General features: G+C 38.3%; 1 protein-coding gene across 8 annotated transcripts in view; it reads right to left on the minus strand.

Annotated features, from left to right (window-relative positions):
• Nucleotides 1-13,960, minus strand: part of LOC124286632 (synaptosomal-associated protein 25-like) — a 162,699-nt gene that overhangs the window by 104,858 nt on the left and 43,881 nt on the right. The window contains exon 1 of one of the 8 annotated variants that reach the window (XM_046723020.1): nt 3,248-4,351. The exons of 4 other annotated variants lie outside the window; for them this stretch is intronic. In XM_046723020.1, coding sequence (XP_046578976.1) covers nt 3,248-3,361 — 114 coding nt within the window. In that variant the 5' untranslated portion in view covers nt 3,362-4,351. Of the gene's footprint in view, nt 1-3,247; nt 4,352-13,960 lie in introns of those variants that run through there. 3 more of the 8 variants (XM_046723018.1, XM_046723021.1, XM_046723017.1) reach the window with 3 other exon arrangements.

Consider the following 13,960-nt stretch of genomic DNA (forward strand, 5'->3'; position numbering starts at 1 on the left):
GGGGAATCATATCTAGGTCTTTGGCGTGAAAAGCAAATGCTTTAACCTTGCAAGTTTGTAAGTTGTTTAATGTTGCACTAGATGACAGTTGACCAATATATCCAGTGAAAGACATCATAAGCATTGAGACATGCACAGACCATGGTCCCAGATGATTAGATGATCATATTCAGGAAAGAAAACCACACTAAAATTGACAAGAGTCCAATAAGAACAGCTATACCAACTAAAGTCCATTTCAACTCATCATTATCATTTTTTTTATGGGCAGCTGTATATAATGAGAAAATAACTAGTGATTAAGTCACATATGATTTAGCCAACAATGTTATACACAATATCATATGAAGTTTTGAAAAAAAAAAGACATGAAAAAAAAGAAACAACAGAAGTACACTGAATATGTTTTACGATAACCAAAGTTATTCACTGATGATTTGTTGAAATGCAGTTTCAGGTGACATGTGCTTATGGAAATGTTAATATTTCAGGTCAGAAACTTCAAAATAAGCATCAGATTGTGTTATATGAACATACACTGTCTTTCGTTTTGGAATAAATGAAAACCTTGCAACATTAGACACTCATATCTATAGTTCTACCTCATAAAAGGAAACAAGCTGCATAAAAATGAGAGGAACAAATTCAAAATATTTCAGGGAGGGCTCTACTTCTTACCACTCTTCTGCAGCATCAAAGTACCACTGCCATGGTATTCTTTGTGAAAATTATGTTTACAGATTCATACAGGAAAGTAAGTTGTATGTTTTCATTGGTTCTAAACTGCTCGTATGATGTCCTGCTTTATATCAAGGCCCATTGAATAAAGTTTGCTGACCTGCATGGAAATGATTAAAGATTCAGAACTGTGGTTTTGCAGTCTATTAAAGGTATTAATGACCATACTAACAGAACTGTTGTAAATATAGTATACTCATCTCTGCATGTTCAGGCTTAATTCAAAGAACCTCTTTCTCCCAAGAACTACTGTGTCAGGCCATAGCTTGAATACTGCTGACTGTGTTCTACGCCATTCACATTCGGGTGTTCACATAACCTGATAGTTACAGTCTAGTTAGACAGTTAGATAGTCCCTCAACACAACCAATTGACTTGATAGACATTGAAATTCTGTCCATTCCAAACCTATTTCTCAACAAGGTATGGTTACAAAATAATGGATAAACACCTGCATTTTTTTAACTATTTGTTTTCTTCTAAAATGACTCAAAACAAACACCTATGTTTCATGAGTTGTTGTTGCAGAAATTCTGTGAGCTGAGTATCACCAAAGTGGTAAATATGTGAAACCTGCATTGCTTCAGGCTTACTTCCAATATCAAGTCAATATCTGTCTGTAATATACCCATAACTGAAATACTGTTCATAGGGATGTTAAGCCAAACTCACTGTCCAACCTACATGGAAGCAAGCGAGCGAGTTTTACTCCATCACGTTGATGACTTCTCAGCAGTGTGCCCTAAAGCAGAATGTCAAAAGCAGGTATTGACTGAGAAACCACAAACCAGGATGCGTCTCTAATCACCTGAATCAAGTATTGCATTACTATGCTAATCATTAATTTATAGCTTGCCACTAAACATGTAAAAGCACAGTCACTGATCAGTAGTGAATTATCACTAAGTGGTTTAATGAGGGATAAGTCAAGCTGGTGTGTGAACCTCTTCAGACTGTCACAACTTCCTTTAATGAGGGTCTAAGGGACCATCCCCTAGAAGAAAGGGCCATAGGGAATACTTGAACCTGTGCTTCACTGCAGCAAGGATTGGCTAATACCATGTATAAAATATATCTGCTGGAAGCGAAGTGTCTAGCATGCAAACCAGGGACAAGTTTTTTGGGTAATGCTAGAGAGACATAATTGAATCCTGGTGCCTCTCCTATCACCTCACAGCCTTAGTTCTTCTCTGAACCTTTCAATTATAGAAGATTACAAAATCTTAAATTCCATCTGTGAACCAGTGCTTATCTTAAAAAAGAAGAAGTCAAAAGCTTTCAGAAAAAGCTGAGCCAAACCGTTATAAAAAGTAGATCTATATTGTTATGTTTCAAAAAGCTTACCATATTTTACTTTTGTGATAATCCTCTCAAGAAAATACAAATAGCAAACCCAAATATGTGAGCAATGGTCACCAATACCCCCAGCAATGACTTTAAAAAAAACCCAAACACATTACCCATATCTGAACACAATCAATTAAATGATTGTAAAGTTATTGGTTCGACAAATTTGATGTGGGACTTCAAGAAATATATCCCAAGTTCAAGAGATGAATTTTGTGATAATTCATGCTAAATTAACAATATCAAAATAGAACTTTGCACTGCATCTCTCCTATAGCCATGGAGGGTAATAACCAAATCTGAAAACAATCTATACAAATGTGTTCAAGTTATTTGTTGAAAATTCCGATGGGTCTTTTTAAGCTTAAAATATGTAAACATAATAAATTAGAAAATCAGAACTAATCTTTTCACTGCAACTCTCCTTTAGACAAAGAACCGGTCTTCCAAATTGGAAAATATTTTGACCAGTACTTTTGAATAAATTGTTTCAACAAACTTTTGAAAGTTCAGATTTGTAAATTGCTGTAATTCTTGAAAACAATAAAATACCATAATTGCTAAGACAAAGAAGGTGGTCCCCTGATTTGAAAACAATCCAACCAATAGTTATTTACCGTAGACCAATTTAGATCTGAGGTAAAAATCATATGTGATAGAAACTACTTGGTAATATTATAGCTGCAAAAGAAAATATCAGTAAATATTCTTCATATGAATGAATGAATATCAAACTGATGTCAAATGAATAACAATGTAAGAAATAAATAACCATGATTGCATTGAATAATATGGAAAGATTGGTTGACATCAAAGGATTGGATTAATCTGTTAATTAAATAAAAATCTAATATCTAATATTTCACAGAATTTTAGGAAAGAGACCGTTCAAAGTTTCACAAGTTCACAACTGTCAGAAATATTGCCATGTGTAACCTTGTAAAAGTCAAAGGTAAAAACGTAATTGCAAACATGAAATTTGAAATTCTTGATGAATGACAAATAAAGTGGGAAAAATATGAGATAAACTGAAAACAGACCATCCTGATAATTGCAACATCCATCAAACACCTAAATATGCAATAACAATAAAGATGTCTCCTCATGTATTATGCTTAATGTGATATAAGATGACATAAGAAGATGAAAATTGTGAAATTACTTCATTTGTTTGATCTTCAATGGCTGTCATCAGCTGACTGCGCTCCGGGTCAGAGTCTTCCACCTCCTCACCCCCCTGTTTACCCCCATTAGCATGTTCATTGGCATGGCTCATCTAGCAGATGCTGGGGACACAAACAACGCCTGCTACAGGTACTCCTGATGACGTTGCAGTGGTGGGATTCCTAATCCAACCACAGGTGAAGCACAGCTACGTGCTACACAACACACCTCTGGGGTAAATTTCACTCACTGCCAGTTGACTGTTGAAGCTGCTACTGGGAAGACCCCTTATATCCTCTTTCTTTGAAATTCTAATTGGAAAGTTTATGTGCGTATTTCCTTTACACAGATGAATTTCCACACATTTCTATTCCTGATCACGTGTGACTTCAGCTGACATGAGATGTTGGTATGTGATTATGGCACTGTGCTATTCCACACAATGTCTTGGACGATGGATACCAACACACGATTACTGTGTGGACTGATGAATTATACTGACAACACAAGCTTGTGTTCACTATCATGGAGCACCAAGACACCTTCAGCCTTGCTCAGAGCCTGACTTCACTTGTTGATGGTGATCCTTGAATGCCTGATCCAGCTGTGTCTATTACAGAAACAGGCTGGCAGATGGACATCTATATTAACCACACAAGTATCACGGATAAACCTAAAAGAAAGGTTATGGGTGAATGTTCCAACTCAAGTCTCAACTCCCGACAGAGCTTTTCCTGTCAATGGGGTTGAGTGGCAATTGTTGACGGCTGGATATCTAAACCGAGTCCTTCGACTGTAGTCAAAGGGATACAGCGACTGGCTCCAGCAGAATTGAGCACTCGCCCTTACTTCTCACCTCTTGCAGACAATGAAATACCAAGACTACAAGTGATGCCACAAAAATCAATTCTTTGTAGAAGAGAGTTTGAACATCAAGTATGGGAGTATTCCACCTGGTTTATGTAAGTATCCACTCAAAATAACTTCTAAAGGTGGTAGTAGATTAGATATCCTGCTTGTAACCTCGGCACCTAATTCATGTATCCTTCCACTCACAATAAATATACACCGATAGTGGCCATGCAGAAACAGTCCAATGACTGAACGAGCAGACAGCAACGTGACTCTAGTTATGAGCCTGTATCGCTCACATCCATTCACAGTGTATGTTGTATTGGGAGTCGTTAACCCTTTATAGTCCACATATGCAACAGATACCACGACAAGTGACCAATAGCAAGGGGCCAGTATGCACTGGCAGGACGTATTCCCCTGCTGACTGAGGTGACAGACAATGGATGTGATTAATATTTTATGGCTTGCTGTAAAAGAAAGTAACAAGCAATAATATAAACTGGCTGATGCTTTACATCTCCACTGAAAAATCAATGGTCTCTAGCATTTGTTGCTTATTGATTGTCCTGCCATCTGAACATGCTGTCTGGAACGCTATTCATTTTGAGGAAGTAAGAATTAGAAGATGGGTAGGTTTACATGTGTCAAAACTCTACAAAATCACTGGTTTGGCATAGGTAACCATTAGGCGCAATCTTAGCCATCTCAGGAAATCCAGGCTTGACAGTGTGATTTGACAATGCAAAATGTCAAAGGGGCACACTTGTCTGTATCACAGGATACAGCTGTAATTTACCTTGCATATTTTTAATACACCTTGTTAAAGGAATCAACAGTAATTTTCCAAGGACTGATTATGTTTTGACACCCACAATGTTTATTTTTAGTTGTTCTTGCTACCAGGTGGCACAGGAGAGGGTCTCCGTCATGTGATATGTCCCTTGTTCCTTGTGTTTTGTACCATCTCAAATTGCCCTCTTCACAGTATTTACAAACTACAGTCACAGTGGTAGGGAGATAGGAGACATAGAAAAAAGTCTTTACTGAGGAGAGATTAGTGCGGAAATGAGAAATGCATTTGTTTCTAAGTCCAAAGCGACTTATTTTAGAACAGACCATGTCTTTATGCAATTATGTATTACAAAGGACATTTTTTAAATGCCTATTTTGAAATTAAACTTAGCTTCATTATAAACAATAGCTGACGTAAAAACTAATAACTTTAATACTGAAACTATTAAGGATGTAGCTACCATGGAGTCTCAATATCACTATAAAAAGCAAAAGGTAGGAGGGGTCGTCTCAATAGCAAAACCAGGACGGGTGTCGCAGACGGTGGTTGGGGTCGGGCTTGGGGATAGAGATATTGCATTTCCATGTAACATTTGGAAGTTTATATCACTATCTAGTCTGTTAAACATAATTTCAAGTAGATGACAAAACAATATACATGAAATAACAATATGCATCTAAAGTTGATTTGAAATAAACAGTTTGGTTATTCTTCTGTACCAATTCTATTGTAAACATAATTTGATTGACAGGATGTGCATCTAATTTTTGTATCTAACATATTTTAAGTCCGATTCCCATATGTGAAGTACAAAAGTGAAGTAGGGTGTTGCTTGTGTGAAGAATTATAAAACAAACAATCACAGCATTATCTGTTGATTTCTATGTTACTGATGAGTGATCAAATCAGAATCTGCATGTTGTGATCAATGCCATCATTACATGTATTCTTATAAACTCTCTTTATAGCACAAATACTGCTCTTTCACTGGATGTGACTGGGGATTCATGATTCAGCCATCATAAGTTGAGATCCTATCTCCCTTTATAAGCCTCTAGCAACATGGCACTAGATTAGCAGATTCAATAACTGAAGCTGTAATAGAGGTAGTATTCTTTGAATAACTAACAATGGAAACTATTGATACAAATACCAAAGTTCTATTACATCCTTGCAAAACATCATCTGATTGTTTCCACAGAATTCGTTTTCCCAGACAGTGTGTAAAAGACAAGACACAATGTGGCAGAATACAAGGTATGAACAGCTTCTATGAGAGTGCAGATAGAACAACTGAGAGGTTCCACTTGGGAATATGTGCAAAGTTTCATCACCCTCTATGAGGAATGAATTCATGCGAGTTAAGGTTCTGATGATATCCGAAAGCTTGGTTTGCTGAAGAACCAAATTTAAGGTAAAGCTCATCTTTCAATGATGCTGTGGCAGAACTTTACATCATGGTCAAGGATTGCAGATGAGGATGATCTCAGGATTGAGCAGATTTGGAATAGGCTGAAGCTTGTACCTTCTACAAATACCTTCCTTGCCTGAAGGTGGTTGTGTAGGATGCTATTTATGATGTTGGTTGTCTGAATGGTTCCTTCAAGAGGCTGTCTGTCCTCTATGTTCAGAAATCTCCAAGAGATCAAGTGAACACCTTCAGTTCAATGAACCACCAACCATGTAATGTCACATTAACTTTTGAATCGCTCCTAAGGGAGATGGCTTGTTATTCATGCAAGTGGTATGTTTGACACACATTCTATCAGTGTTGACAGACATTCAATCATCTGCTGTTACCCACATGACAGAAACACAGTCCCTGTCATGAAAGTACATGATAACATTGATGGAAAATCTCTAATTTGGGGTGAGAAACTCTAAAACTGATTTTTGTCATCAGGTCAAAGGATACAAACAGCATATATCTAATCTGTATTACATACAAACATACTCAGGCAATCAGAATCGCTAAAATTGGGTGCCAGAACCCAGAAGTAAGGTTGGCGGACTATAGCTTCTTGTCACATGTTACTTGTCAATTTCCCAATGCAATTTTCAGCCACTTCAATAACCAGTGACCTAAAACTTCGCTGTTGGAGAGTGAAATGTTTCCTTTCTGAGGTGGTGGTTCCCTGGTACCCCAAATACACCCAATTTGGTGAACAACCTCCTTCGAAAATTAGCAAGAGGTATTTGATAATATAGTTACTCCATAGTAAATCTGATGAGAGAGTTGGGACGGTAGGGGCATGGCACAGGCTGGAAGGCCTGGACCTGTTGTCCAGTGACAGTGCCTCTTTCATCTCTGAATTCTTCCATGATTCAGCTATCTTTTGTTTTTAGAAAAGTTGAAAAGATTTTTTTTTGTGATGGCAACCAACAACAGACAACATTTGAGTTATTAGATATTAGAGTTCTTGTATATTATTGGATCATAAGTTTTCAGATGTCACACATTTTAGGCAGAGCATACTCATGCTATAATGAGGGATAAATTCTGAAAATGATGATTGTTTTTAAGGCAAAGTTGTCATCCACAAGTTAGTGGCATGTTTGCTAATTGTTCATGTTATTATTGAGAAAACAAGAGATGTTCTTAAGCATAAAAAGCATGATATGAGGATATGGAGGAATTACACCATATCTCTGCCAGATGTATCCACATGCATCTAATTCTATGGATTCCATCAGTCAACTCCCAAGATAAGTCTGTTCAGGTCAAGACCAGCTAAATATTTCATACCCTGCTCTTTTGAGAGTAGACAACGAGGACCACAGCTCATTATCAACATTTGTTATCAGCAAGCTCCTGAACACATTTGTCAAATAAACTCACAATGTAATTAACAGCCTTAGGGATGTACAATACCAGACTATGACATAAGACATGAATATTAACCCCTGTGTTCTGCTGAACTGGCAGATGACTTCAATAAAGCTAAATTACCCACCAATACTAGGACTAATGTTTATTCCAAGGGGGCATCAATAACGTAACAGATTATTCAGTTTCACCAAGCCATTCCAAATGAAAAGTGATGTTGGCAGGTTTGTGATAAATACTGTGACAGTACACTATATGTATGCAGTTTGTTTCAAAATTACAAAAAACTTGAGCTCATTAAATGTGTTCACCCAAGGAGGTTTTACCTTGTGCCACCTGGTAAGTACAAGTATGATAAGCTACATCATTGATTTACATTGCTTATACTAATAGTCACACATTATACCCATTTGAGAACCAGGGCCCTTATTCTGGAAACGTTCGTAGCTCTAAGAATTCTTAACTTTGATCGTAGCCAATGTGTTAAGAATGGGCTTAAGAAGTTCTAGGGGTTACGAACATTTGAAGAATTGCTAGCCAGGACTTTGGCCATGACAAGGCAATGCTGTAACCACAAGGCTACACAATGGCTTGCTGATACCAATCGTTTGGAATACTTGTGACTTTTTTTTGAGGATTCAAAGAGACTGTTGTGCACATTATACAGCCTAAGAAAGTCAAAAGTATTTGGAATTAAGCCATACTTTCATACAGCTGCAAAGTTATTGATGCAGCATGAGGCGTGTACTTTGCTTGTTTTGGAATTAACTAATTACAGATCATTTGTGTGGAACAAGTGTGTTTCCTTGTTTAACATTTCTTGTTTAACATCCCACTCAGCAATATTCTGTCTGACATAGGTCTGTAAATATATTCTGGACCAGACAATATAGTGATTAACATCATGATTATCGGTCTATGCAATTGTTAACCAAGTCACCGCACCTCACAAACAGATCCTGTTAGTCACCTCTTACGATCAGCATGTAGTGTTGAGACATTACTGAATTTAATAACTTTGAATAAGACAATATATTTGTGATATGGATCATATGCATCGCCTTGTATATCACAATATATTGTTATATCCTTCAGACTTCCAAAATCCATCCTTCTAATTAAACAGCATCAATATCTTCAGTAAAATGAGATGAAATACAAGCAAGATAGACCAAAATGATTTTTCATTCATGTGTATTGATGCAGGTCCACTACTGCTGTCAATGCACTGTCACAATGTTTTCTGTGTTTCTGTCTTTTTATGAGGTTACAAGGCCTTTTTTATCTGGAGACCAAGGCATTTAAGGTAATGTTGCTTTTGTTATCACTTAGTCCCTGGTGGGTACCTGCATGATATCCCAGAGTCCTTGACCTGGGCCTCCTTTCACAAAGCACTAAGGTGATCATAAGTCACTAAGGTAACCTTAGTGCAATGTTAAAGAATGGGAGTTAAGGTTAACCTTAGTAAAGGTTGCTTCATGAAAGGACCCCCAGTTAGTGATCTCATATTGTTCAACATAAATGAAGTTCAGTTTCATCATTGAATTACTTGGAAAATGTAGTCATCTTTGTGACCTCTCAATATTTCAGTTATTATGCAAACAGGCAGCAAAATATGTCCATCAAGTTTATTATAACAATTCCATACATTCTGAAGTTTAATTTCATCTCCCATCAAATAAAAATGTCAGGATTGAAAGAAAACGGACATCAATTTATGTCTACATATTTTTGGCTTATAATCCTTGCACAATGTATCTATTATTATGCTTTTATGCACTTTCACATGCTTTGTAAAATGACCATGATATTTATGCATGCTATAAAATGCCTAAGTGAATCACATTTTACACATACATGATTATAACAAAAAGGCTTGTGAAAATAAAAACTTAGTGGTGTCTGTCTCACATCAAAGAACTTCAAAACGATAACATAAATTAAGTGGAAAGAATTTCTTGGGTACCTTAAGGAAGGGATGGATGTGTGAGCCTTCACCTCAATTGTTAGAGGAAGTATTCTAAAAATTAGTATCATTGTTGATGTCAAAAATTCTTACGAATATGATCCTCTAACACTTGATTGCCCAAACCCACATAAGGCCCAGGGTGACACTTGTCTTAACCAACCAACATCAGGCCTTACTTGTAGAGGTAACTCACCCTCAGTTGTGACTGTTGTATTGGCAGTGGTCTGATCCGATGGTGTCAATCCTTGACAAACATCAAATATGGTATAAATGTGACTTCTCTATGGGGCAACTAGCCCCAACTTCCTTTTCCTCCAAAAAGGCTAGGCAGAAAGGATAGACTTGGTGACGACCTGGAAGCCCAAATTGCACCCTTAAGACCTGAAATACTCAGTGCTCTTACTGGGCAAAGCACCATGTCTGGTAGTTCACGATCCAAGTGTGGAGAAAGAAGCAGTGATAGTAAACGCTTGCTGTTCCAAGTGTCCCATCGATGTCTTTTGATTTTTGGTGAGGAACTCAAGCTGACTCAAAGTTGACTCTCTACTGCAATGATTGGTTCCACTCAAAGGAGATATATTGAACATAAACTTCTTAAAATATGTTAAATGGTCAAACAAAGTATACATGTACTTATGAACACACAAGAAAAATTCATAAGTAATGTTATTGTTATCTAAAAAGCACTTAACAACTGCTCTAATCCCACAACCTGCATGTATGCGTATCGTAACCCCATCTAAGAAGTACATGTTACAACAACTGTTTAAACGGCGGTAACAATGTTTTCAGTCTACACCTTGCACAATTCACATAAGAATAACTGTCTCGCAAAAAAACTGGTAAGTATCATCATTCTATTCATTCATTCTATGTGTGTATGCTTGTATAAAAATATATAAATATATGCTCGATTTGTGAATTACTTATTTGTAGTCAAGGTACACAGACTCAACATTCACACCTAACACTAAAATACATCTATGAGAAGAAGATTGGCCATCGTTTCATGTTTTTTATTGGCAATTATTTGTGTTGCAAGTGAATAAAAAAAGTATAACATCTTGCCTTAAGAGAGTTTTGAAATCGAAAATGAATGTTATACGCTTTTGTAGTGACATCATCTTCACTTGATAGATCCACTTCGCTTTCTGTGTTACTGTCAATATGATTTCAGCTAACCATGGGCAAAGACTGATATGTGTGAATATGTGAAAGATCATTGTGTGAAAATTCAATATTTATACTGGTGTTATTGTCCGGTGGTACCATGGTGAACGCTAGTTGTCTACTTAACACTGTAATGAAGTAGTGAGTCAACTCCCCACTATGACATCAGGTCACATAATGTGAACACTGCTCATTAACTCTCGGAAGTTTCTGGAAGACAAGTAGTTGTTTTAATGTTTTTGGCTACAACTGTTGACTTCAGACAAAAAAATCTACTTCAAGATATTTGTTTTACATGCCTTTTAAACAATTTGCTTTCAGATCACCTTAAGAGTCATGTAAGGTAGATGTTGAAGCTGGGACTGACTATGTAACAGTTCAGGAAACCTCAAGAGAAAAATTTGCTGATGCAAGGTGTCCGTACATTTAAGTGGAACTGCTCCAGATTGCGTTGGAAACTATGTGGCTTCTGGTGGTCAGGTTGGCCAGAGGGGACGACAAAGAGGTTGATCCACCAGCAGGGAGATCTGGAAACCAATAGCATGTGCCACAAGGTTCAGAGTCATCTATGATTCCTCATCTTGGCTACGAATTGTTGGAAGAATGCTATTGGTGGAAATGTGTATGCAATCCTGCCTTTTAAAGAAGTCATCATGGCATCCCCTGCGAAAGCTTAAAGATCCAGAAGTGGGTTGATCTGAACTGGTACTTGGTTGGTGAGCAACATTGCAAAAAGATCTATGTGTGGTTGATCCCACTTGTTTGCTTATCTTGCTATCATTGGTTGGTATATGTCTTGCAGTAACTGTACATCAGGTCATAGCCTGTTGATGTAAGCTTCTTCCGTGGTATTGTGGGTGACATCATGTATGGAGAAGCTCCTTAGCTGTAGCGCCCTGTGCTGTACAGCTCTGTGCTGTATAGCTGAGAACTGCCTTCATCTCCAATGTTGATATGGACTTGGGTTTCCAACAATCAGAGACCTGATGTCGTTTTTGAGATGAGCACCCATCCTGTGAGTGATGCGTCCATGAACAGGTGATGATCTGGGTGAGGCATCCTGATTGGAGTCCTGTAGATAAGGTTGTCTGGAATGTTCTTCCATGCAATGTCCCTGAACACTAGCTCCACAGGTGTTATGATGTTATGAGTCAAGCTGTGTCTCTCGATGTTGGTTCATTCTATCTTGAATGCATCTTACTGTAAGATCCTGTATAGAAGTAAGAGCTCCTAGTGGCGACATCCATTGATATGGAGTGTGATGAGATTGCTGATATTCTGTTATCTAAGGAAACCATAGGAAGCTGGCAGACATTGAGAGTCTTCTAAACTGGCATCCACGTCAGCTTTTGGTGACAAAACATCCTCCCGATACCTGGGAATTTTTACACCTTGTTGATGTCAATATGCCAGGACTGGAGCTGTGATGATCCTGGACAGCCAAGGAGCAACTGATATTCCAAACAAGAGAGGAACCTGGAACTGGAAGAGAATTCCGAAGAGAGATAAGCGTACATATCTGTGAGAGTCTGGATTGATTGGAATAAGCATATGTTGACATGCATTGTACAGGTCTATGGAGATCATAGTGACCCCTATAAAGATGGTTTGTCTGAGGTTCCATATGAATTCTATCCGAAACTTGGGAGGTTTTCTCAGGTATTCCCGATTGAAGATATTCAGATCGATGATCATCCCGAGGCCTGTTGAATCTTTTGTGGGGACCCAGAATACCGAAGAGAAGAACCCTGGTCCAGGATCCAAAGAGTCGTACTTAATGACAACCTTATTGTCCCAAGTGATTGTCTATGCTGTCATTGCCGCTAAAAGCTTTGAGAGTTGAAACTGCTGTCGTACCATATGTGTCATCAAGGGGGGCCTACTTTTGTCTTGTGCACTACGCAGAGCTTCTTCTGAGGGATCCGACCGGCCTATTCCTTGTGGGGACCTGACAATAGGGATGAATATGTAGTCTTAGTTGCAATGAGGAAGCCGATGTTAAGAGCCCTACGGAACTTCCCATCGTTCTCTGATTTAAGGACTTCGAAGGCCTATTCACATTTCCTGTTTAAGAGCCTGTTGGCTTAGGGCCTAGAATACAGCATATTAAGCATCTCCGATAAAATGGACAAACAGAGTTGATGCAGATGGTGATCCCTCTGCAGCCTTGGCAATGCTGTCTTAATAGCCATGGATCACCTGGGTGGTATCTCCTGCAATCTCCATCTTAACAGTTGATGGATCTTTCATGGCATAAGCTTTACTAGTCGAAGGCAGCATCTTTCTAAACCCCAACACAAACCAATAATTCTGACCTAGAATGTTATTTATTAGTCATATTCTCTCATCAATATCCCTGGTTCTCCCTCCCTTGATAGATAGATGCTGAGAAACCTTTACTGTAAAACCTTGAAATCTTTCATCAAGAGAAGGTGACTGGTAAATCTATGATATCATGATGATGCATAGGAGCGAAGAACGGCCCAAACGGTCAGGATACTTGAGTGATGATAATCACACATTCAAATTCAAGATCTTCGGTTTGAATGATGATTGAGGTAACTTGCATTTTGCTCTGGTGTTGAAAAGAGGAGCATCTGGCCACTGAATCTCTGTGGCAAACTGTTCCTGATCAGATTGAGGCAGCATTGAATCTGGGAATAGAACTTCTATAGCAGCCAACTTGTCAGCAAAGGTGTATTGAGCTGAATTGTGGTATGCAGTTTAACGTCGTACTTAAGAATATTTCGCTCATATGACGATGTGCAAGCAAGTGTATGTGCGCCTGCTGGTACTAGCCCAGTCTTAAGCTGGTTTTATAGTGCTTGCTCACTGAGATACCATGCCACAGTTAAGCATGAACACCCCCACTCGGACACATTATACTGACTTCGAGCCGACCAGTCCTTGTTGCACCCATTAATGCCAAGAGCAGGCAGGGACCAACAAGTACCATATTTTAAAATCTTTTGGTATGACGCAGCCAGGGATCGAAACCCGCGACCTTCCAATCTAACCACTACACCATGGAGGCCTTGTGATTTGAGGATTCTGATCGTTGGTGAATACGAGAGCAGTGTGTGCCTAGCTCCCCTGA

Source organism: Haliotis rubra, unplaced genomic scaffold (assembly GCF_003918875.1).
Source record: "Haliotis rubra isolate DU_JTF1 unplaced genomic scaffold, ASM391887v1 Scf388, whole genome shotgun sequence".
NCBI lineage: Eukaryota > Metazoa > Mollusca > Gastropoda > Lepetellida > Haliotidae > Haliotis > Haliotis rubra.